Source organism: Erpetoichthys calabaricus, chromosome 1 (genome assembly GCF_900747795.2).
Source record: "Erpetoichthys calabaricus chromosome 1, fErpCal1.3, whole genome shotgun sequence".
Taxonomy (NCBI): Eukaryota; Metazoa; Chordata; class Cladistia; order Polypteriformes; family Polypteridae; genus Erpetoichthys; species Erpetoichthys calabaricus.
This window is the reverse complement of record NC_041394.2, coordinates 115,060,692-115,085,941: the sequence shown is the minus strand read 5'-3', so window position 1 is coordinate 115,085,941 and position 25,250 is coordinate 115,060,692. Positions and strand designations below refer to the sequence as shown.

The 25,250-nt window shown below is 39.4% G+C and overlaps 2 protein-coding genes across 2 annotated transcripts in view; one reads left to right on the top strand and one right to left on the bottom strand.

Annotated features, from left to right (window-relative positions):
* Positions 1–25,250, top strand: part of LOC114654705 (metalloproteinase inhibitor 3-like) — a 756,439-nt gene that overhangs the window by 204,984 nt on the left and 526,205 nt on the right. The window lies entirely within an intron of this gene.
* Positions 7,558–19,773, bottom strand: yars2 (tyrosyl-tRNA synthetase 2, mitochondrial). The gene is made up of 5 exons (XM_028805468.2): positions 18,945–19,773; positions 18,386–18,553; positions 12,495–12,650; positions 11,180–11,350; positions 7,558–7,942 (listed from the first exon to the last, which is right to left on the bottom strand). Exons 1-5 carry the CDS (start codon positions 19,718–19,720, stop codon positions 7,783–7,785), a joined length of 1,431 nt encoding a protein of 476 aa, XP_028661301.1. The 5' UTR covers positions 19,721–19,773; the 3' UTR covers positions 7,558–7,782.

The following is a 25,250-nucleotide window of genomic DNA, read 5'->3' as shown; positions in this document are numbered from 1 at the left end:
ACCAAATACAAACATGTATAAATCAATAATGGCCTCAAATCAAATCAGGCCTCAAATCCCAGGTCTGGCTGCCATTTGTTTACAGGTTTACTGGGTTATTATTGTCATTGGTACAGAGTACAGTGAAATTCTTGCTTGCACATGCTAATACACATGCTTATCGATCTCCTCCAATGTCCTAAACATGCTCAGGTTAATATGAACAAAGAGTCTAAATTGGCCCTGTTTCAGTGTGTGTACTCCATGATGGTCTTTCACTCACTGCTGTTCACAAGACATCATTCTCCCTTCGAATATGCAAGTTAGGTAAATGAATCAAGATGATACATTGACGCTACACTCCAAGTGTGAAAAACTAAAAATGTCAAAAGAAACATTTTACAGAAGAATTAAGTTCTGCTTGATTTTCTTGTGCAAACAGATAAATAATGTAATATTCTCAGACCCACTTTATCCAATTCAGAGTTACTAGGGGTCCAGAGTCTATCCCAGGAGTGCTGGGTTGTAAGAGATGGCTGGCAGCTCAACCCGGCCAGGACAACCCCGATATGGAAGGATTGGGGAAGGCAGATTTTTTAGGGCACTGCCTCAACCCAAGATGCTAGATGGCAGCTTGCCTGGAGTGTAGCGGTGCCCCGAATTCCCATAGGGCATCCAGGGACTTGGAGTTTGGTATCTCAGCCCTGTTGGGTGCCGTGGGTGATGCCAGGGGGTGCTGTGGATGTAGAAGAGACATGGTTTTCACCCAATCCAAAAGTACTGGCAGGTCACGTGACTGGAAGCCCAGAAGTACTTAAAAGTACAATATAAAAGGACTGAACAGACCTCACAGAGGGGAGGCAGAGTTGGGTGGAGGGAGATGAAGCTTGCCGAGGAGGAGTGGAGGAGAAAGAAAAAAGAGACAAGAAAATGAATAGAAAAGTATTGTGTGGTACTTGTGCTTAGTGGGACTGTGTTGTGCCTGTGGGAAACAGTGAAGGCGTTTCCCATGAGGTAATTAAAAATATAAAGCTTTTCTGTTTTTATAAGTGCCTCCTGCGTCTGTCTGTGTTGGGTTGAGTGGCTGCTATGCCCTCTACACTTGTCACAGGGAACAAGACAGGAAACACTCAGCACCTTTGCACTAACACAGTGAAAAATTAGAGCAAGTAACCCTAACTTGCATGGATTTGCCATTAAGTGTGGAACAGGATTCAAGAGAGAAGTACACTTCTGTGCCGCATCCTTGTGAAAATAGATACTCTAGTAAAAAAAAAAAAAAAAATCTTAAGTCTGCAGTTTAAAAATTCACTTTTGAAGCACAATACATTTTACAAATTGGCAAAACTGCATATAAATCATAACACTTCAAGGTTACCTTGGCATTAGTACTGTCAGTGTAGCCCTTTAGAAGGTGTCACTGTCTCCTCCCATGACAATCTGAGAGAGAAAGCTGCCATAAAGGTAAGAGTCAGAAAGATGAAGCAAAAGAAAGAGTTCAGAATCAAAAAACTCAGGAAAAAATAAAATCTGAGTGCTGGGTACCAAAGCAACATACTTGTTGTTTCCAAATATGCAGTATAATGAGGTATGAATTAAAACATGGATGGTGTGCCGATACTTTTTTCTGTATTGTAGTATACAGCAAGTGTTATCTTCTTTATCATTTTATAAATTAAAGTATTAAATCATTCTGACCAGAGGCAGGAATGGGCAAGTCCAGTTTTGGATCAAAATCTCTGAAGCTTTGACCATTTACATTTTAGAAAGCCAAGACAGAGCTGGGAGGTTGTGTGCTCAGACTGAGGAGATGGACAAGAATCCAGAAAGTTGCAAGTCATAAAATGTTTAAATTTGCGTAACTGGTACCTTAGCTGCTATAGCACTGTAAAATTCAGGTCAAAGAGCACTTTACAAAGATTAATCATGAAAGCTGGTAAGGAAAATAATGGCTGTGTAAAAAAGAATAAACAAATAGACAGTGCTCTCCATAAGAATACAGCCTGTGAATTTCAATTTCTATTGGTGTTGACACACAACCATTTCAAATCTGAAGTGAGAGGTGAATAAGAAGCAAACACAATCACAAAGCCTGAGATTAGTTATCACTGAGTATTTCTATGCTGCAATGTTTCAGGGTCCCTCCAATTTTTTGCCTCTGATCACAATTAATGGACAACTGGCTGCCAGGTATTTTTTATTTATGCCTCCTCTTGTACTGATAGACTACATCCATCTGTCTTTTTAGCTTGAACAGAACTCTCCAAACTGCCTGCTGGCAAAAGAGTTAGAGAGCATCTTCACGGTGTACGATAAATGAGTCAGGAGTAGTTCAAGTTTTTGAGAAACTGCAATTACGTGTTGAAATCTAAAAGCTCAGAAACAAGATTATCAAAAACAAAGAGCTCAACCATCAACAAAGTCTAAACAAGAACAGCCAGGATTCACAAACAAAAGGAGATCACCACCAGAGCTAAGACACTAAACTGTGAACTGATGGAATGCTATGTGCAGTATCCCGGGGAGGCAGTTGTCCTAGCATTCTACTAGCAAAATGGAGATGTGAGGCACTTAAAATTAGGCATCAAAAGCACTTAAATTTCTCCTTAACTATATTATTTATACCAAATGGACATATTTGAGGTTTAACCTTTTAAAGTATAACAGATAACCAGAAACAAATTATATGAAGCAACAAACCTTTCTAATATGCTATTCTAATTCTTGACAAAAAACTGGCCATATTAAAATTAATAATTTGGAACATTTTGAAAAGAGAAAAAAAATAATTGAGAATCATTAGTATACTTGAGGTAAACAACCATGACTGATGATCCAAAACGTATTATAGCTATGAAGGAATACTTTAAACTGTCACAGATATCACCAACAACCTCCAGCCTCCACAATGTAGAGGTATAACAATCTATTGCTCACAGAATCAGAAAAGGCCACATGACTAGATGCAAAACTCCTTTTCGCAACAAAACCAGAAAAGCAAAATAGAATTTGCTAAAAAATATACAGATAATATAATTGAGGACTGGAAATATGATAAAATGTTCAGGAAAGTTCAGGAAAGTGACGGCTAGATGGAGAGGGGAAAAAAAACTGCAGACACGTTAGAGATTGTATTATGGTTTAGGTTTACATGGCTGTCTTCAAAACTGGCTTCCTCGTCTTTATTGACATTGTAACTTAACTACCACAGGATGACATCACAATGTACTGAAACTTCCCAAATGCCAACATACAAGGAAATGCCTTGAGATTCATTGCCCACTGCTTCATCATACGGTAACTAAATTAGCCATAACTCACTGGAAAGGCAGACAAGTAGACAGAAAAGGACAGTCGCTATCCTGATTTACATGCAGTTGCGAATGTATTAGCCACCCTGAAATGGAGGCTGAAATGAGAAAAACAATTCCCGGAACAAAAACTGAAAAGCTGAAAATGACCGCATTAAAGTCCTGGGTAAAATTTCAATCAGAAATTTTTTTTCATAAAGGCAACCTACCTCTCTAGACTGAAAACAAAAAGAAACAAATCCACACATGTGTAAATATTCTGCACTTGTGAGTGGGCTATCCTAAGATAAATCCAGTGACAAATATTTCCATTATGGCATAAAATTAATCCGTCCTTGTGCTATAAACTAGCTGTTACCATCGTATTGTCTTTGTGATAGAAATGGTCAAGTAGTGACACGTAAATAAACTGCAAACAGCTCCCCTTGGTATGAAGTTATTAAACAACCTAGAATGGCAGAAGGGCATACAAAATATTAAAAGCTCTGAACATTCAAGTGTACTTTCTATAATCAAGAAGGGTACGCAATGTTGTATCATTATCCACTATGAGATTACTTTGCAAAGTGCAAATCAGGATGACTGGCCTAAAACTGGCAACAGTGAAATGGCAAAATATTATAAAGTGGCAAGACATTTTTTTTAATAAAAACTGATCTGATGTGAGAAGATGATTGTTGGTCAGATTATTTCTTATGGATGATGCTGAACTAATGCTGCTCATGTGCTCTATGACATCTGCTTTATACGGCGGTCATTGGGGTGGGGGGGGGGGGGGTTGTTACAAAATGAGTCAGAATTCAAGACATAAAAACAAAGCAGAGCACAGACTGACACTGCAACTGTTTTTTGTAGTCTAAAAAATTATAATAAACTATGTAGCTAAAAAAAGAAAAGTAGATATCCTTGAACCTCCCAATCAGAGTCCTGACATCAACCTTATTAAGAATCTGTGGTACACCATAATATGTTGAAACATGCTGAGCAAACTCGATAAAATCTGCCATGAAGACAATACTCATCTTCGAATATTGTGCAAAGTAGGCAGAGCTTAACTCAAAAAAGAAATAAAAAGCTGTTGCAGTGAAAGATGGCGCACCAACAAAGGGGTGTGTGATAAAAGAATGGTGACAAAAGGGCACCTGAAAAATATGCACGGTGACAAATATGCACATCTGGCACAATTTAATTTAGTGAACACTTACTGTACGATGATGAAAATTTTTCCCTGCATGTTAAAATGTTAATGAGCTTTAGGTTTTGTGCCTTTTAATGATAATGTCTATTTCTTTGTAAGATCTCTTGAATATGTTCTATCTTGATATGCAGACAACCAGATTAAGAGAAGTGCTAAATCTTTGGCAGTACCAGGTAGTACCAACATACAACAGGTGCCTCATCTATGCTTTTTCTTAACTGGAATGGGCATTTGGGCATAATGTATCGCTATAAGGCTACAGTTACCCTTTTACTTAAATGGTTTTGTGTTTTCTCTCCATTCTTGTCTTAAAGCTATACATTTTGTTTCTGCACTTGTACTTTATTCTTTTATATTATTTTTTTACAAAAAAAATCCTTTCCAGTATATAAATATTTTAAGTGGATAAAAAATTCACAAGTTAGTTATATAATTATATTTATATGCATTTATATGAAGGATCACCATCTGCAGTTCAGCCTGGCAAAAAACCGAGCTTCTTGTGATACCGGCCAGTCAGTCTGTTCAGCTCCCCTTAAGTTTGGCTCACTGTCGCTAACACCTACCAGGTCTGTATGCAACCTTGGGGTGGTGATTGATGAGCAGTTATCTTTTACTGACCACATTTCTACTATTTCTTGTTCATGCAGGTTCACACTATACACAATCCACAAGATCAGACCTTATCTGATAGAATATGCAGCACAGCTTCTGGTCCAACTCGCTTCTGACAGGAGTACCTGCATGTTCTATCAAGCCACTGCAAAATGTACAGAATGCAGAGGCCCATCTTGTATTTAACCAACTGACAGGCACATGTCACTCTTCTCTTCGGGTCACTACATTGGCTCCCTGTAGCAGCACACATTAAGTTCAGATCCCTGATGCTGGCCTACAATGGGTCAGCACCTGCATATATGGAGACACTTGTGAGGTGCAAAATTCCTTCTCGCCCACTGTTGCACACTCAGGCGATGCCGCTTTTGCGTGGCATCAAGTCTCAATCCAGACTATTTTCTTTTGTAGTTCCTAGTTGGTGGAACAAGCGGCCCACTTCCATCCGTACTGCTGACTCCCTCAAAGTATTTAAGAAACATTTGAAAGCCTACCTATTCTGTGAAGATCTGCCAAATTGGACAAAAATAAATAAACTTTTGCTCTGTGATGTTTCACACTTTGCTTCATTTGTTGTAACATTATGATCAATTGTAAACCGATGTTTGTAAATTTATTAGTTATTACATCTTTTCACTTGTGGCAATCAACTTTTGTTACTTGCCCTAATACACTTGCTGAACAAACAGGCCCTAGCCTAACATTACTCAATTATGTTTACCTCTTTTGGATAAAAGCATCTGCCAAACAAATAAATGTAGATGTATATTGCATATGCACAGTTGGGAAGTCTTTGGGGAAAAAAAAAGCGTTGGATTCCAGAAAGTTTTTTAAAAAGCAGAACTTCGATTGAGACCCCAGATTTAGTACATATCTTTCAAGCCATAGCTTTTTTAGGAGGCCTTATTGTTTGGTAATTATTAAAGTAGTATAAATCACGCCTCACACCCTCATGTCAAATAATATAAGGAAATAAGGTTGCTAGCAAAGTAAGATGTGCATTAGAGATGTACATCAAGAATGGAGTCCCATGGAACTCAAAATTCAAGTTGTGGGTACAGGACATTTTTCATGTTCGTGTGGATAAGAACTGGGGGTCAGCATTGAAAAAATGCAGGATGACAAATTTAAAATGTGGAAAAAACTCCAGTGGTAAATTTAAACCATTAAAACTCTGATAATGATATTTCCAAGTGCTAGATATTCAAAGCATTTTGAGAAAAAGGAGCAGGCAGATGTGCAAAGTAGAATCAAAACTGGCCCGTGTCATGAAATAAAAAAGACAGGAATGCCAAACATTTCATGGGTCCATGCTCTCCAGCCAAGCCAAATTATGCTTCAGAGTGAAGCCATACGTGCCCTCTATTATAATTATTGAAAACAAAACAGAAAATTACGTTGGACTTGTTTGAAGAAATTCTTCCTTCTGATTTTGCACCTGGCTTTGTGTAGCTTGCCCAGCACAGTGCAGCAGAGTTGATATCCACATATAAATAATGCTTATAAATGTGATGCACACAAATGTATAACCAGACACATTTTGTTTTTTTCCTCATCTAATTCCCTGTAGCTCCAAAATATAGGTCTTACTGCAACAGAGCCACTGTGATACGTTTTTGATGCCTGCATGACGTTACTGCATGGAAAGCAGTTTCTGCATCAACTCAAAGTAAACAAAAGTGGAACAAGCACTTTGACTAAACAAAGACATGTTCTCATGACCAAAGCTCATGCCTACATTAAGAATGTCCATTTTGCAATGGCATACCCTCTGTTAAGAGATTTTTAATTAGCCTGTATTGGACAGGAGCACAGGAGAGGATCTGTGCTAATGAAAATAAAAAAACAGAACGACACAACACAGCTGCAATGCACATCATACACCATAACACGTACCATACAAACCTGGAGCTGCATTTGACTCTCTCACTCCATAAGTTCATCTGCATGTCTAGTGTGTGCTGAGAAGTTTTTGTTTTGATTAAGTTGTATCCCTTTAAAAGTTTTAACCCAATTACATTTGCAGATAGGGATATCGGTGTGTTTTTATCAATGTGTGAAGTCTGTAGAAATCTGACAGATGTTTACCTGGAGTTCTAGTCCTGCTTATTAAAAAACCTGAGACTCAACTGGAGTTAGAGGGGGAATTTACTAGCAGCATGCACTTGTGGGTGCACCTTTCTTTCCTCTCCACACTTGTCAGCTCTCATGTACTGGCATGCTTTTGTTGTGCCACCAATTAAAAAAAAAAAAAAACAACTGTGGGTGAATGTGCCCTCTAATGGACTGGCTCTCTGTACATAGTTGGCTCCTTGCTTTTTGCACAGTACAGCTAGGTAAGCCAATGTGACCCAGAAAATTAATTTTGACAATGATAAACTTTACACAAGTTTAAGCAGTTTTGCAAGTTACTCTATACACAAAAGGTTTAAAATAAAAAAAATAAAAACAACATTTCCAAATAAAGCCTGCTGCTTCTTTATTTTGTCCTCAAGACTTAAAAGTTTATCTTAAAAACAAAAACAAAAAGTGAACCCTGGTTTGTGAACTGCATAACACGTCAGTGAAAGAAGACAAAAAAAATATCCATTTTGAAACTGTTTGACTTGGCATCCTGGTTTTTCTGTACTAGCTCACACAGTGAGAGAATTATAAAAAAAAGGGGACTGGACTGAAATATCAAAGACTGAGCCACTTCACAACATAGAAATTCCTCTTTCCAATGCGAATAAGAGACAGACTGTTCTGCAAAATGTGCTGGCCTCGGATCAGGATCTGGTCTGGGTTGGTGGCACGAGAATGGTTTATCCATACACCACCCTCTGTTACCATGTGATATCTAAAGAATATGTGAAAAAAATGAAAAAAAAAAATAAATGTATGGTTGTAATTTTCTAAAATGTTATTACACATGTAGCAATTTTAATCAATGTACTCCACAACTACTAAAAATTAGATGCATACAGCAGAAAGAAGCAAGATACATTGGAGATCTCATCACATCTCAATAAGCTAAGATACAATAACTTGGTGTCAGATGTAGAATTGCTGACTTCCCCAGACTGCATGTCTTCATATGCATATTTCCTATGAACTCATGAGGGAATTTTATGTTGATCCTATTCTTCACCACAAAATACATAATTTTAATATTTTAAAAATTTTTTTGGAGTGACTATGCACTTAAGTAGCACCTTGTGTCTAGGACGGGGACATGTTTCAGGTTGGACTAATAAAAACAGAAGTAAACATTTGGCATTTATCCATCCATCCATCCATTTTCCAACCCGCTGAATCCGAACACAGGGTCACGGGGGTCTGCTGGAGCCAATCCCAGCCAACACAGGGCACAAGGCAGGAACCAATCCCGGGCAGGGTGCCAACCCACCGCAGGACACACACAAACACACCCATACACCAAGCACACACTAGGGCCAATTTAGAATTGCCAATCCACCTAACCTGCATGTCTTTGGACTGTGGGAGGAAACCGGAGCGCCCGGAGGAAACCCACGCAGACACGGGGAGAACATGCAAACTCCACGCAGGGAGGACCCGGGAAGCAAACCCAGGTCCCCAGGTCTCCCAACTGCGAGGCAGCAGCGCTACCCACTGCACCACCCATTTGGCATTTATAGCCGATAAAATACTTCTACATTTTCATAACCACATTAATTGTGTGAAACATCAAGCTCTTTATTTAATAAACATAACCAAGTAACATAACACATATAAAATATACACATAAAAAATATACAACCAGATACTCTGCATTATGCACTCACTGAACAAATTATTAGGAACACTATACTAATACTAGGCAGGGCCTCCTTTTGCTCCTAAATCAGCCTACAGTTTTCCGTGGCATGAATTCTAGGAGATGTTGGAAACAACCCTTTGAGATTCTGTTCCGTACTGACATGATTGCATCACGCAAATTCTGCACATATGTCCACTCCACATTCACGCTGCAAACCTCCTGTACTACATATCCCTAAGGCGTTCTATTGGATCAGATTCTGTGAGTGTGAAGGCCAATGAAGAACACTGAACTCATTTTCACTTTCTTGAAACCAGTTTGAGAGGACTTTTGCTTTCTGACATGATGCATTATCATGCTGGTAGTTGCCATTAGACAGTGGGTAAACTGTGACCATGAAGGGATGCACATGATCAGCAGCAATACTCAGATAATGGCATTAAAGCTATGACTGATTGGTATTAACTGGCCCAAAGTGTGCAAAGAAACCCAATGTGGCCTTCTGCTGTTGTATTCCACCTAGAAACCTGTTATTGACAGCAGCTGCTCTCACACGGTGGCGCAGTGGTAGCGCTGCTGCCTCACAGTTAGGAGACCTGGGTTCGCTTCCCAGGTCCTCCCTGTGTGGAGTTTGCATGTTCTCTCCGTGTCTGTGTGGGTTTCCTCCAGGCGCTCTGGTTTCCTCCTACAGTCCAAAGACATGCAGGTTAGGTGGATTGGCAATTCTAAATTGGCCCTAGTGTGTGCTTGGTGTGTGGGTGTGTTTGTGAGTGTCCTGCGGTGGGTTGGCACCCTGCCTGGGATTGGTTCCTGTGTTGGCTGGGATTGGCTCCAGCAGACCCCCATGACCCTGTGTTCAGATTCAGCGGGTTGGCAAATGGATGGATGGATATATTGTATACATATATATCTTCTTACATAAAATGCTACCATGGCTGTCCGTTTGTCTGTCCAGGATTTTAAATCACCTGTAGCTCACGAACCATTTGACCTATTGACCTGAAATTTGGTACACATATACTACATGACCTCTACTGTCCGCTTTTGGGTATGATGAATTTTATTACTCTTTTTATTTTATTTTATTGTATAATCAACTCTCGGCAACGTACAACAGGTCGTGCGGCACATGTGTACCAGCGCCATTCTCATCCTTACCACCTTTGCCGTCACTTCCTCTACCTCTTCATATCTTAAATCATTCTTGAGGCAAATTGAACACATAAGTTCCAGCTTAAGTGAAAAATTAAGAAAAACATACTAAGTAACTACAACACAAACACTGACTTAATTAGTTTTAAAGCGAAAAGATGCTGACAGAAGAAAAGAAGTGCACGAACCTCTGAGCAAACGAATGGTAAATGTACAGAGAAAGAGTATGAAAAGTGTAAGTCAAGCGTATTCACTGCATGTTATCGTGCAGTACGCCATTACTGGTGTATGTGTGCGTATATATATATATATATATGTATATATTATATATATATACACACACATATATACATACATACTGTATCTTCAGTGTTGTCCCATGAAAAGATATAATAAAATATTTACAAAAATGTGAGGGGTGTACTCACTTTTGTGAGATACTGTATATATAAAGTTTATGTAAAACTTTAATTTTCCCTTGAAAACAAATAAAGTGTAACCTATTCATCTATCATTCTGCTCACCTCAGTTGTACTGTACATTGTGGTTATATGAGTTACCATAGCCTTTCTATCAGCTTGAACCAGTCTGGTCATACTGCCCCGACCCCTCTCATTAGCAAGGCATTTCCATCCACGGAACTGCAGCTTGCGGGATGTTTTTTCTTTTTACACAATTCTGTCTAAACTGTATAGACTGTTGTGCATGAACATCTCAGGAAATAAGCAGTTACAGAAATTCTCAAACTAGCCCGTTTGGCACCAGCAATCATGTCACAGATGAAATCATTGAGATCACATTCCCCCCCCATTCTGGTGTTTGATGTGAACATTAACTGAAGCTCCTGACCTGTATGTGCATAATTTTACTGCCACCATATTTGGCTGCAGAGAAAACTGCAAAGATAAGAAAGTGAACACGTGTTCCTAATAATTTGCTCAGTGAATGTATATCATAGTAATAAAAAACACATAAATATTAATATTCTTACCTGATACTGATAATCATTACACTGCAGTGTGTACTGTTGTATTATAGGTGATCTGCTGCAGACTGGGGTGTCTCATTCAGGACTTGTCTCTACCTTGAACTAGACACATTGTATATCTAGCTCTGCGAAATTCAACTATGAAACCAGAAGAATAAAAGTATAAATGTCATTACCCTCTTGGTCCTTCAGGAATGGCATTAACTTTACGGCACATGTCTAGCACTGTGGTTCCTGGTTCCAAGAAAATTTCACAGAATGGAGCTTCACGGAAGAGTTCTTGAAGTTCTTGGTCAGACATTGCCTCTAATGCTTCTAAACTACTGTGGTACAGGGCATTAGTACACCTGTCACAAAATGGAGTATAAAATAACAATTTTTTTAAACAACCTAGAAAAGATATTATGCATACAATAGTACTGTCACAATTAGTTTGCCAGTTCTTATTTATCCTACACTGATATCCCACCATTTCACAGTGCAGTAAAGTTTAATTTATATTTTTTAAGTATTCCATCACTTAGTAGGCAAACTTAAATATATTGCTAAAAAACTGCTTTATTTAACCATTTAAAGGTGTGTCTTAAAAAGTAATATTCAAGAATAAGCAAATCACTTCCTGAAGATGTGTCTTAAAACAATATCATCCAGGAAAATACAAATAACTTTCAAAAATATGAAATGCACAATTTTCATAATAGATCATCCAGTGAAAATGCTGATAACACTTTGCTCAATGAGATAAATGGATTATGCTGGATACATGGTAACTGTAATTTTTCTAGAAAATAAAAAGTATGATGTATTTTCCATAGCCTACCCTCTTCTTTCTTTCCTCACAAGCAGTTGTGAGAAAAGCAGGTACTAATGAATAACTTGTACTAAAACTGTAACCACCGACAGTCAGGTCCATAAGTATTTGGACACTGGCACAACTTTCATAATTGTGGCTGAAAATAGGGAGACCATGTATAAAAGTCTGACGTTCCTACATGGCTCATATGATATTTTTGGTAAACCCCTTAAATCAAAGCTGAAAGTCTACACTTCAATCATGCAATGATTGCTTTAGTCCAAATCCCTTGTGGTGGTATACAGAGCCAAATTATGAAAATCTGTCACTGTCCAAATACGTATGGACCTGACTGTACATTTTCCCCTGTGCATAGTCAATGGTAATTGTTATTGGTAAAACTGCTTTAGGATTTGAATGTCAATTTGCAATTTATCTAAAGTTGAATCAGAAGATTATATCTGATCACTGGGTGCAAATGTAACATTTCAGGCCATTAAAGATACAACAGCAATCTGTAGCAGGTTGAAGGATGCATAAAATTTCCTACTCTGGCTTATTAAACTTTGGCTTATTGAAAGATTAAATTTAATTGTCGTGAGATGTAATCACTAAATATGAATTCTTATAAAAAGAAAAAAGAATGAGATATGACTGAAGCCATATTAAGAAAACCATGAGAATGAAAAACACCTCACCTTTTTGCACTTTCTAAACCATCCTTGCCATGAATAAGCTTTGTAACCTCAGCTGCTAAGCGTTTCTGTGCACCTCTTTTTTCTGGCTCCTTCTTGTGCATTTCCACAATGTGTTCAATCTCAGGTAAAGTGAGAAATGTGAACAGCTTTAGGTAACTAGAAGGAAAACAATTAAGAATGCATTTACTCATAAATAACAGAACCAAAGCAGTGTTTAAAACAACATTGTGGAAAAAATTAAAACACTGTCAAACCCTTGAATGCATCCTGAATCAGAAAAACTGTCCATGATAATAGGGTGCAAAGGCAAGGAAATGGTGTCAGTCAAAATGTGTGCCAATATAAACTCATCAGCCACTTTATTACAGACACCGGTTCAACTACTTGTTACGCAAATATCTAATCAGCCAATCACATGGCAGCAACTCAATGCAATTAGGCATGTAAACATTGTCAAGACGACCCCTCTGAAGTTCAAGCCAGGCATCAGAATGGGGAAGAAAGGTGATCTACGTGACTTTGAACGTGGCCTGGTTGTTGGTGCCAGTCAGGTTGGTCTGAGTATTTAAGAAACTGCTGATCTAATGGGATTTTCAGGCACAACCAAGTCTACGGTTTACAGCAAAAATGGGAAAATATCCAGTAAACGGCAGTTGTCTGGGCAAAAATGCCTTGTTGATGCCAATGGTCAGAGGAGAATGGCCAGACTGGTTTGAGCTGATAGTAAGGCAACAGTAATTAAAATAACCAACCAAGATACGCAGAAGAGCATCTCTGAACGCACAACACGTCGAACCTAGAAGCAGAATGGGCTACAGCAGCAGGAGACCACACTGGGTGCCACTCCTGTCAGCTAAGAATAGGCAACTGAGGCTATAATTCACACTGGCTCACCAAAATTGGACAACGGAAGATTGGAAAAGCATTGCCTGGTCTGTTGAATCTAGGTTCCTGCTGCAACATTTGGATGGTAGGGTTAGAATTTGGCATCAACAATATGAAAACATGGATCCATCCTGCCTTCTATCAACAGTTCAGGCTGGTGGTGATAGTGATATAATGGGGTGGGGGATATTTTCTTGGCACACTTTGGGACCTTTAGCATCAATTGAGCATTGTGTGAATGCAGTGCACCCATCTTCTGATGGCTACTTCCAGCAGGATAATGTGCCATGTCACAAAGTTCAAGTTATTTATAAACTAGTTTCTTGAACATGACAAGGAGTTCACTGAACTCAAATGGCCTCCATGATCACCAGATCTCAATCCAATAGTGCCCTTTTGGGATGTAGTGGAATGGGAAATTCGCATCATGGAATTGCAGCTGTCAAATCTGCAGCAACTGCGTGATGCTATGTCAATATGGACTAAAACCTCTTAGGAATGTTTCCAGTACCTTGCTTGAGTTTATACCACTAAGAATTATGAGAGTTCTGAAGGCAAAAGGGGGTACATCCTGGTACTAGCAAGGTACACCTAACAAAGTGGCTGGTGAGTGTATATGTATGTATATGTATGTATATATACATTTACATTTCCATATACATACATACATACATACATACATACATACACACACAAACACACATATATATTGTGAGTAGTGGATAAACATTAAAGTATATGTAAAACTTGATAAAACTTATGCCTAGGCTCTTATCCTAGGCCTAGGAGGTTTTCAGCAGTAAAAAGAAACTGAACCCAGATTTGGGCAATGTAGGGAATTCAGAGATGTATTGTGGAGGTGGACACTGGATTATAAAGGAAGTAGTGGACATTTGGCCCTTAGCTTGGAGGGTGCACATAACTCATTGGTTATTAACTGGTGTATAGGTTCATTCATCAAGGATGGAAAAGGTGAATTATGGTCACGGATGCCTGAATAGTCTGGGATAGGCTTATAAAACGGCAATTGAATTGTAGCCAATTCTGTCTTATCAGATGCACTGATTGACATGCTGCATACTGACAGGCCCACTGAATTTCAAGGAGAAATTCATTCTTAACTTCTATGGAATTTCACTTTGGCTAAACTGTAGACTTGGTGTTACTGTATACTAAAAGATTTCAACTGAAGTATGACATTACAATGAAAGTCTCATATGTCATGCCAGAGAAAAATAGAAACAGTGTTGCTTTGTCCAACACCAGTTCACTCAAGGAAAAAAAGACCTTCACTTTACTGACTTACAGTACATGTACACTTGGTTTAACAGCCAGATCCCTTAAGTTAATGTTAATGTTGAATTTACCTTAATGTTTGCTTAGTTTGAACATGAATATAATGTAGCTTGAACATAGATATTTGAAGATTCTGTCCCACCACCTAAACGTTTAAGGTAATGTAATGTTAATGTTTGCTCCATGTGAAAATAGTAAAGCTATTAGACAGCTAGAAAAACTGTTAGAAAACTATATACTGTTAATGCCTATCTGACCGTTATGTACATGAATTTCCCCTTGGGATTAATAAAGTATCTATCTATCTATCTATCTATCTATCGACATTGGTAAAATGTAGGTCCTTGTGTATGTGATAACAAATGGAAACCTTAACAAATGTAACCTAGATACTTAACATAGACAAGAAGTTTCCCTTTTTTTTGTATTATCAACTTTTTTTCTCTTATTTTTTGTGTGAACTGTTTGCTTTGAAATCTACTAAAATCTTTAAAATGAAGACACTAGGACTGTGGAATTATTTTTGTACCAGTCATACTAGTGCTGGAATGCCTTTCTGGTAGCTGCTCTTTAACTATTTTGAACTATTTGGAAGCACTCAACAAACACATTTGGTATTTCTGTATTACAATTATTTAACTGTTGGGAAATCCTTTTATTTGTTTTTTCATTACTCATTTTTTTTTGCTTTATGTTTAGTTATTCTTTGTAGTTTTTTTTTTTATTATTATTATTATTTTTTGTTAATAGATGAATGAATACAAGTGCTATCTGGCCCTGACCCTAGACAAGTCTTTTTGTTATTGTCCTGGAGAATAAAATCATCATACTGCAGTCTACTTATATTATGCTTTTAAATTTTGTTCAAACAAAACATGATGAACTATAAAGGGACTAATTACCAGGACACTTAAGGCAATTTAACTAACTAATGTACAGAAACAATTTACAGTTAAAGCATCCTCTCTTGTGAGCTAATAATTTATAACCCAAATACATTTGTACATTCTTTGTGTATTGTACCATCCAGCCATCCATTATCCAACCCGCTATATCCTAACTACAGAGTCACAGGGTCTGCTGGAGCCATTCCCAGCCAACACAGGGCACAAGGCAGGAAACTAACCCCAGGCAGGGCACCAGCCTACCGCAGGGCGCACGTGCACACACACTCACACACACACTAGGGACAATTTTGAATCGACAATGCACCTAACCTGCATGTCTTTGGACTGTGGGAAGAAACCGGAGTACCCGGAGGAAACTGTATTGTACCAGTAATGTATAATTTTAATGGATCTGTTTTGTTTTCCAAGGAATGTTAAAGTGCTTTTAGTCTAAAATACCCAGTTTTCAAATTAATGGTAAAATAAAACAGACACTGGGGGAGACTATAATGATATGGCACAGAATCAAAGCTTTTGGCCACAGCTATCAATCACTGGGATAGCTATCCAGACTTGTGTGTGGAATGACACATATCCTGAAATCTGAAGTACTGAAAAGGAACAACATAGGGAGCAACGTCAGAGGTCAAGACACATCAGAAAGAAACAGAGAGAGAAAGAAACCTTTTGCATCATGCCAACTGATGAATCAAAGAGCTAACCAGGACAATATGCATTCTTGACATTGCTGATTTTCACTAAGCTTTCCCTAATACAGTATATCCAGACTTTACCATCAATTTTATTTTATATTATACTTTCTTCTAGTGGTAATAATACACTTTTACATTTTTGTTTTGTATCAGGAGTGACTGAAATAATAAAGTAAATACTATGGCACTGGGTGCAGTAGGGATTACCATTTTGTTCCATCCTTGCAGGGCTGAACAAGGCTGAGAGGCTGCACCTCAACAGGAAGAACACTTGCAGTAGAAATAAGTCACCGTTGGTTGGTAAGTGGCGTACTGTATAACCAAAAGCCTTCATGCTTCTCAAAGACACCCATATGTTTGTTAGTGCCAAAGATAGTGAATCCCCAAGTGGATTTGTAAGGAGTGACAAACAGTCAGACAACACTCATCTGTACTTATGTGGATGAGATCCTATGTGTAAAACTACAGAATGACTGGAAGTTAGACATCACTCATACATTGCTGTATGAATAGGATCTCTGTGTGTGCATTAATATTAAGGTGTGAAAAAAGACCATCCCTGTAACGAATGTGTCGAGTCTCATTCATCCCTCGACAGTTGTTTATGTTAAATGTACTTGTAAATTATGCCTATGCCAATATACTTTACTTATTAGTCAAACAGCAAGATAACACCTACAAGTGAATTTTAACTACAGTATAGCTAGAGAGCGTATCTACCTTCTTGCCACAATTTGCTAACAATACTTCCATATAATACAGAATCAGAATTTATGCTCATTTTGCATTTTATACTTACCATATATACTAGCAGATAAGTTCTCCCGCGCATAAGTTGGACTTGATTTTACAGTATAATTTCTGGTATTTTATAATGTTGGTCGAGATTATGATATGCTAACACCCACCTGAGAGAGTAACCACAGAGCACACTGCCTGCCTTTTTTTTCTATGTGGGTGCGGCAATGTTCTGTTATCAGCGTGTGCTCCTAACCTCTCTGTCTCACTCTATTGTGCCTATGTGACTACACAGTAATACCTGAGCTAATCCGAAACAACGTTTGCACTGATTTGTGTTTTTTGTATCTCACACCCTCATACAGTACACCTTTATTGTAAGAGCATCCCTTATCTACGATAGAGCATTCGATCAGAAGAAAATATGGAGCTGGTTTTAAATTAAACGTAGTTGAAGTAGCGAAAGAAATTGGTAACTGTGCTGCTGCAACAAAATTCGATGCGTCTGAGAAACTGATACGAGATTGGAGGAGCCAAGAAGATATGTAAAAAAAAAATTAAAATTAAGTGTTGCATTTTTGAATGGGCAAATAAGTCAGGGTCTGATTTTATGATCAATTTTTCGGGTTTTCAACACCCGACTTATATCCGAGTATATACGGTATGCAGAATTTTGCACAATTTGAAGATCAATTCAAGGGTCTAATGAGAAATGTTAAAAAACCTGTAATGCTGTAAAACAACTTTTTTAAGGTGCAATAGCAATGATAAATGAATTAAATTCACATTGTGTCCATTTTCTGATCCTCCTTTTGCTCTATGAGTTCACACGAGCTGGCAGAAGGGTTGAGTGGTATACCAGTACTGGAAAAGCACAAAAAAAAGATCCAAAATTTTAAAATGATACAGAACCAGCATTTCAGGATTTTAAGTACTTGAAGTAAATGGCAGCTTTCCTCTCAATCCCAAGCCTACCTCCTTCCCTCAAAACACACTACTGCAGTTGTGGAATGATATGTGTTTGGTGCAATTGGGACGTCATGTGGAACCAACCCCCACATAGCTTCTACACAATTGTGACTCCACAGCTATTAAAAAGGGAACCGGTGTGTAGTGTGGTGCACCAGAGATGCCAGCAATTAGGCAGTGCATCAGGAAGGTCTAGAGTAAATAGGGCGGAGGATGGGGTTTTGGAATTATCTGATGTTTGCTTCAGAATTGTTTTTGTACTGGCAGTGAGGTCCGAAAGCTTGCATACTGTACAAACCGAAGTCAAAATTTTAGTACTGAACCAAGACTATTTGGCAGACAATTCTGTCACTATTAGGGAACAGGAGATCGGTCCATGCAGATGAAGAAGCAAAAATCTTACCTGTGAACACTTGTGTCTGGCTGCCTCAGAAAATACTGATAGAGTTCAAAAGGTGAGGTCTTGTCTCTGCTGAGCCACACTGCATTTCCAGCAGTTTTCCCCAGTTTGTCACCAGAAGTACTGGTAATTAGAGGAATTGTCAGTCCAAACACATCCTGTCCAGTTAACCTGCAGAAAAAAAATCAAATCATTATTACTCAGTAATAATACATTTCACATCTAACTGTACTGTCTTTAATGTACCACCTACCACTGTGGATGACAGGCTGACAACATGGTTGGCGCGACAGGATACTTGGCCTGTAGTGGTATTAATACTGTCTCAGGTGCAGTGAAATTCCTACTTGTATGTCCGACCAGTTTGTACTAAACTTAATCTTACTTTTTAATCAACCCAACAAATATTCACTTTGGGTGGCACCAACCTTGTCCCATGTATTAATTCTGGCTCGGCTGAGAACTATGTGGGGATGTGCTTGATACACTAACTGGCAATACTACATTGGTAGATATAAAATAACTTGCATTAGTTTTGAGCCACTTGTAAAGCCGATCTTACTTGTGAATCAATTCGTAACCGGACATGATGTTGCCCAACTGATCCGTGCCTCCTAGCTGGATCTTGCAGCTGTGATTTTGATTCAGGTAGTAAAAGTCATACGCTTGGAAAACCTGGTAGCAGAATTCAGTGAGACTCATGCCTTCGCTGCTTTTAAGTCGACTCTGTACACTGTGGCGACTCAGCAGGGTGCCCATTCGAAAATGGCGACCTACAGCGGACAGGAACTCCACGACTCCTCGGCCCCGGTACCACGATTTGTTATTTAAGACAGTCACAGCGCCGGGGCTCTTTACGCACGGTGAGTAAAGACTATCATGGTTGCCAAAGATTCTGTGAAGGCACTCTCGGATGCCGTCACTATTTCTGGCCACCACTTCCTCAGATATTCTGTCTCTCTCGCTCTGCTTCCCGCTGGGGTCGCCGATCTGAGCTGTGGCCCCTCCGATCAGCGCGATGACATTGTGCCCGGCGTCGCGGAAGTGGAGCAGACCGAGAACTGCCAGCAAGTTTCCAATGTGCAAGCTGTCAGCCGTGGGGTCGAAGCCACAATAGACCGTCTGGGGAACGGACTGGAGAAGCGGCGGAAGCAGGAGCCGAGAAGTGGAGTCCGGGAAGGCGTCTTTTATAAGTCCCCTTTTGTGCAACGAAGACAAAATACCGCCCGCCGACGACCATCGCCTTGGTGAGACTGTAGTCGATGCTGCTGGCTTACATACAAGTCGTAATCTCGCAAAGTCCGTACACCTCCATGCTAATGACACGGGCGCCGCCATTGTGACAGCTCTGTGGAAGCAGTGGAGAGTAAGAGGCCATCGGGGAAAGAGCGGAACAGCCTACAAAAGCAGGCATCAATATCTGGTAGCGCCATCTACTAGGCGTTGCTTAGGTATTACACATAAGTGAATGCTTCTTATTCTTGTGGGTTATTATACATAAAGCGCCCTCATATGGTAGAAGTAGAAGTTACAAATTAAATACAATAAAAATGAAACAAGAACAAGACTGTTATATGTATGTACAGTATTTACTTTTTGCATTTACATTTCCCAGTTCTTCAATGCCTGAAAATATTCAATGTCTTTTTTTCACTGTAAGTAATGGAAAGTCAAGTAAAATGACACCTTTTATTGGCTAACTAAAAAGATTACAATATGCAAGCATTCAATGCAACTCAGGCCCTCCTTCAGGCAAGATGTAATACAGAAACTGGAGTTCCCTGTGTTTATATACACACTAGAACAAGAAACAACATTGGTAAATCAATACATCAATCAAATACAACTGAACACCAGCAAAACCAAGGAACTGGTGGTGGATTTTAGGAGACCCAGGCCCCTCATGGACCCCCTGATCATCAGAGGTGACTGTGTGCAGAGGGTGCAGACCTATAAATACCTGGGAGTGCAGCTGGACAATAAATTGGACTGGACTGCCAATACTGATTCTCTGTGCAAGAAAGGACAGAGCCGCCTGTACTTCCTTAGAAGACTGGCATCCTTCAACATCTGCAGTAAGATGCTGCAGATGTTCTATCAGATGGTTGTGGCGAGTGCCCTCTTCTATGCAGTGGTGTGCTGGGGAGGCAGCATTAAGAAGAAGGATGCCTCACGCCTGGACAAACTGGTGAGGAAGGCAGGCTCTATTGTTGGCATAGAGCTGGACGGTTTGACATCCGTAGCACAGCAACGGGCACTCAGCAGGCTCCTATCAATTATGGAGAATCCACTACATCCATTAAACAGTGTCATCTCCAGACAGAGGAGCAGTTTCAGTGACAGACTGCTGTCACTGTCCTGCTCCACTGACAGACTGAGAAGATCATTCCTCCCCCAAACTATGCGACTCTTCAATTCCACCAGAGGGGGTAAACGTTGAACATAATTCAAGTTATTGTCTGTTTTTTACCTGCATTTTTTTATTACTCTTTAATTTAATATTTTTTGCTGCTGGAGTATGTGAATTTCCCCCTGGGATTAATAAAGTTTCTATCTATCTATCTATCTATCTATCTATCTATCTATCTATCTATCTATCTATCTATCTATCTATCTATCTATCTATCTATCTATCTATCTATCTATCTAAATCTTTAAGTGAGAAATCTTAAATGTAAAAAAATAATAGACTCCTTCAGGCTAGGGTTCATTTAACAAGACAGAAGAACAATGTATGTTCAAGATCTTTGGATAAGATAACTATCCAACAAAGTGTTTTGAAGTTTCTAATGAGTTTTTCAATACAACGTGGATCTGTAGTCAGGTTGTCTGTGTCAGTCTGAGAGATGCAAACAATCCTCATCTCTGGCCACAGAACTCTTGTCTCTATTCAAACCATGTTGTAATGTGTTAAATTTTAGCATGAGTTTAACTTCCCATTCTTTTCCCTCTTGCTGTGTTCTGAAGTTGCCCATAAGCACTGTGACTTTAAAGTCCCTCTCACAGTGTCCATGGCTGTTAAAGTGGGCCGCTACAGAAACATCTGTGTTGCCACATTTAATGTGGAACCTGTGTAAATTCATTTTCTGGCAGAGTGTTTGTCCAGTTTCTCCCACATAGAGTGCAGTGTCAGGACATTTATGCAGAGAATTAGGTAGACTACATTAAATGATCTGCAGGAAAATTATCTCTTTACATGATGTTCTAGTCGGCAGAGTGGTATTACTATATGGTCTATATTATACAGTGCATCCGGAAAGTATTCACAGCGCATCACTTTTTCCACATTTTGTTATGTTACAGCCTTATTCCAAAATGGATTAAATTCATTTTTTTCCTCAGAATTCTACACACAACACCAAATAATGACAACATGAAAAAAGTTTACTTGAGGTTTTTGCAAATTTATTAAAAATAAAAAAACTGAGAAATCATATGTACATAAGTATTCACAGCCTTTGCTCAATACTTTGTCGATGCACCTTTGTCAGCAATTACAGCCTCAAGTCTTTTTGAATATGATGCCACAAGCCTGGCACACCTGTCCTTGGCCAGTTTCGCCCATTCCTCTCTGCAGCACCTCTCAAGCTCCATCAGGTTGGATTGGAAGCATCAGTGCACAGCCATTTTAAGATCTCTCCAGAGATGTTCAATCGGATTCAAGCCTGGGCTCTGGCTGGGCCACTCAAGGACATTCACAGAGTTGTCCTGAAGCCACTTCTTTGATATCTTGGCTGTGTGCTTAGGGTCGTTGTCCTGCTGAAAGATGAACCGTCGCTCCAGTCTGAGGTAAAGAGCGCTCTGGAGCAGGTTTTCATCCAGGATGTCTCTGTACATTGCTGCAGTCATCTTTCCCTTTATCCTGACTAGTCTCCCAGTCCCTGCCGCTGAAAAACATCCCCACAGCATGATGCTGCCACCACCATGCTTCACTGTAGGGATGGTATTGGCCTGGTGATGAGCGGTGCCTGGTTTCCTCCAAACGTGACGCCTGGCATTCACACCAAAGAGTTCAATCTTTGTCTCATCAGACCAGAGAATTTTCTTTCTCATGGTCTGAGAGTCCTTCAGGTGCCTTTTGGCAAACTCCAGGCGGGCTGCCATGTGCCTTTTACTAAGGAGTGGCTTCCATCTGGCCACTCTACCATACAGGCCTGATTGGTGGATTGCTGCAGAGATGGTTGTCCTTCTGGAAGGTTCTCCTCTCTCCACAGAGGACCTCTGGAGCTCTGACAGAGTGACCATCAGGTTCTTGGTCACCTCCCTGACTAAGGCCCTTCTCCCCCGATCACTCAGTTTAGATGGCCGGCCAGCTCTAGGAAGAGTCCTGGTGGTTTCGAACATCTTCCACTTACGGATGAGAGCTGTGCTCATTGGGACCTTCAAAGCAGCAGAAATTTTTCTGTAACCTTCCCCAGATTTGTGCCTCGAGACAATCCTGTCTCGGAGGTCTACAGACAATTCCTTTGACTTCATGCTTGGTTTGTGCTCTGACATGAACTGTCAACTGTGGGACCTTATATAGACAGGTGTGTGCCTTTCCAAATCATGTCCAATCAACTGAATTTACCACAGGTGGAGTTCAATTACGCTGCAGAAACATCTCAATGATGATCAGGGGAAACAGGATGCACCTGAGCTCAATTTTGAGCTTCATGGCAAAGGCTGTGAATACTTATGTACATGTGCTTTCTCAGTTTTTTTATTTTTAATAAATTTACAAAAACCTCAAGTAAACTTTTTTCACATTGTCATTATGGGGTGTTGTGTGTAGAATTCTGAGGAAAAAAATGAATTTAATCCATTTTGGAATAAGGCTGTAACATAACAAAATGTGAAAAAAGTGATCCGCTGTGAATACTTTCAGGATGCACTGTAAATGTGGGCACACGTTTTACATCTTTTCTGTAGGCATGGAGATGTGCCATTTTCTGTTGGTTCACTTAGGGAGCTTCGGACAATTAGTTGTTGAAGGTTTGGTGGTTGTCTGTATGCCAGGAAGGGAGGTTCAGGAAATACATTTTTCAGTGTTTGGTCATTGTTTAGCATTGGCTGAAGTTCTTTTATAATTTTTCAAAGTGCTTCAAGATGTGGGTTGTAGGTGACAACAAGGGGGATGTGGTTCTTGTTGTCTTTGTTTTTATATTCCAGAATGTTGTCTCTGGGTATGGCATTAGCTCTTCTTATTTGAGTGTCTGTTGTTTTGGGGGTGTAACCTTGTTTGATGAAATCTTGTCTGAGCTCCTACAGTTGTTGATCCCGGTCTGTCGGGTCTGAGCAAATACGATTGTACCGTATTGCTTGGCTAAAAATAATGGAGCGCCTTATATGCTTGGGGTGGAAGCTATCTCTTTTCATGTAGGTCCGTCTGTCTGTTGGTTTGTGAAAAACAGAAGTTACAAGGGTGTTGTCTTTCAGTTGAACGGTGGTGTCAAGGAAGCTGACTTCTGTTTTTGAGTAATTCAGCTTCAGCTTTATGTTGGGGCGAAAAGAATTATATTCATTATGACAATGGAGGAGGTCCTTCTCATTGGCAGTCCAGATTATGAAGATGTCATCTATGTAACGGAGATACAACATTGGTTATAAGATGCACATTGACATGAAATCTTTCTCCAATTTTGCCATAAATAGGTTTGCATAGTGAGGTGCAAACCGACAGCCCATTGCAGTCCCCATTTGTTGCAAGTAGAAATCTTGTCCAAAACAGAATAAATTATGTGTCAGAGTGAATTTTATCATTTCTATTACTGACTTTGTGGGTAAATCATGTTGTCTGAGGTATGTTTCACATGCCAATATGCCATCATTATGGGGGATGTTTGTGTAAAGTGCCTCAACATCCATTGTGGCCAGTAAGGTTCTCTCAGGTAAGGAGCCTATAGCAGACAGTTTTTTTAAGAAGTCAATAGTGACCTGAAACATTTTCTGTAAGTAAGCCAATTCCTGAGATTATAGGCCTTCCTGGGTTCCCTTCTTTGTGGATTTTAGGAATCATGTAAAAGTAACCCATTTTGGGTTTCTCAGGAATTAAACTGTTTACATGATCCCTGATGTCAAGAGGAAATCTACTTACTATCTTTTTTAGTTCCTTTCTGTACAGATCTGTTTGGTCTTCTTGTAGTTTGTAATAATGCATAGTATTGGACAATTGTCTTTGAGCCTCCTGTATATAATCTGATGTGTTCATGATGACTAAAGCACCCCCTTTGTCTGCTGGTTTGATAATGATTTCTGTATTTTCCCTTAGTGAATGTATGACTCTCTGCTCATCCCCAGTAATGTTTTCTATCTGATTTTGCTGCCTGTTTAAGATCCCTGTTTTCACACTCTGTCGGAAGCAGTCTATATAATTATCCAGGGTGGAGTTTCTGCCAGCTTCTGGTGTCCATGTGGATTTATTGGTGGGGTTGTTGTAACTGCATGTGGTTTCCTGTGTGTTACCGTTTTCTTTCTTGTGGAAAAATTCTTTTAGTCTGAGTTTTCTGAAGAATTCTTCCATATCACTGCAGAGTCTGATGTTGTCAATGGGCTTTGCAGGACAATATGAGAGTCCCTTTGTAAGTACTGAAATCTCTGCTTCATTTGGTGTGTATGAGGAGAGATTAACAATGCAGGTCTGTTGCTCTTTGTTTTTTGCTATTAAGTGTCCAGCTTTCTCTCGTAGTCTATGCAGCTTTTTCTTTTTGTTGACAATAAGGAGTTTCTGGAGTCTTTTGTAATAGAGATGGAGCTCCTTTACCATCTCCTGCCTGTCATTTCCAAGGAGGAGGATGAGGTCTTGGATCTCTCTTTGCATGTTCTTCTTGATGTTGTAGAAAATTTGGATTAAGTGGTTTCTTATCCTTGCAGATGTCCTAAAACAAAG

What these genes read in the sequence shown, in the direction of transcription:
- yars2 (XM_028805468.2), bottom strand. Translation starts at nt 19,720, where the DNA reads ATGGCGGCGCCCGTGTCATTAGCATGGAGGTGTACGGACTTTGCGAGA. An exon ending in CCAGACACAAGTGTTCACAG is followed by an intron (nt 12,651 to 18,385) that starts GTAAGATTTTTG and finishes TTTTCCTTCTAG; the next exon opens with TTACCTAAAGCTGTTCACAT. An exon ending in ATTCCTGAAGGACCAAGAGG is followed by an intron (nt 7,943 to 11,179) that starts GTAATGACATTT and finishes CATATTCTTTAG; the next exon opens with ATATCACATGGTAACAGAGG.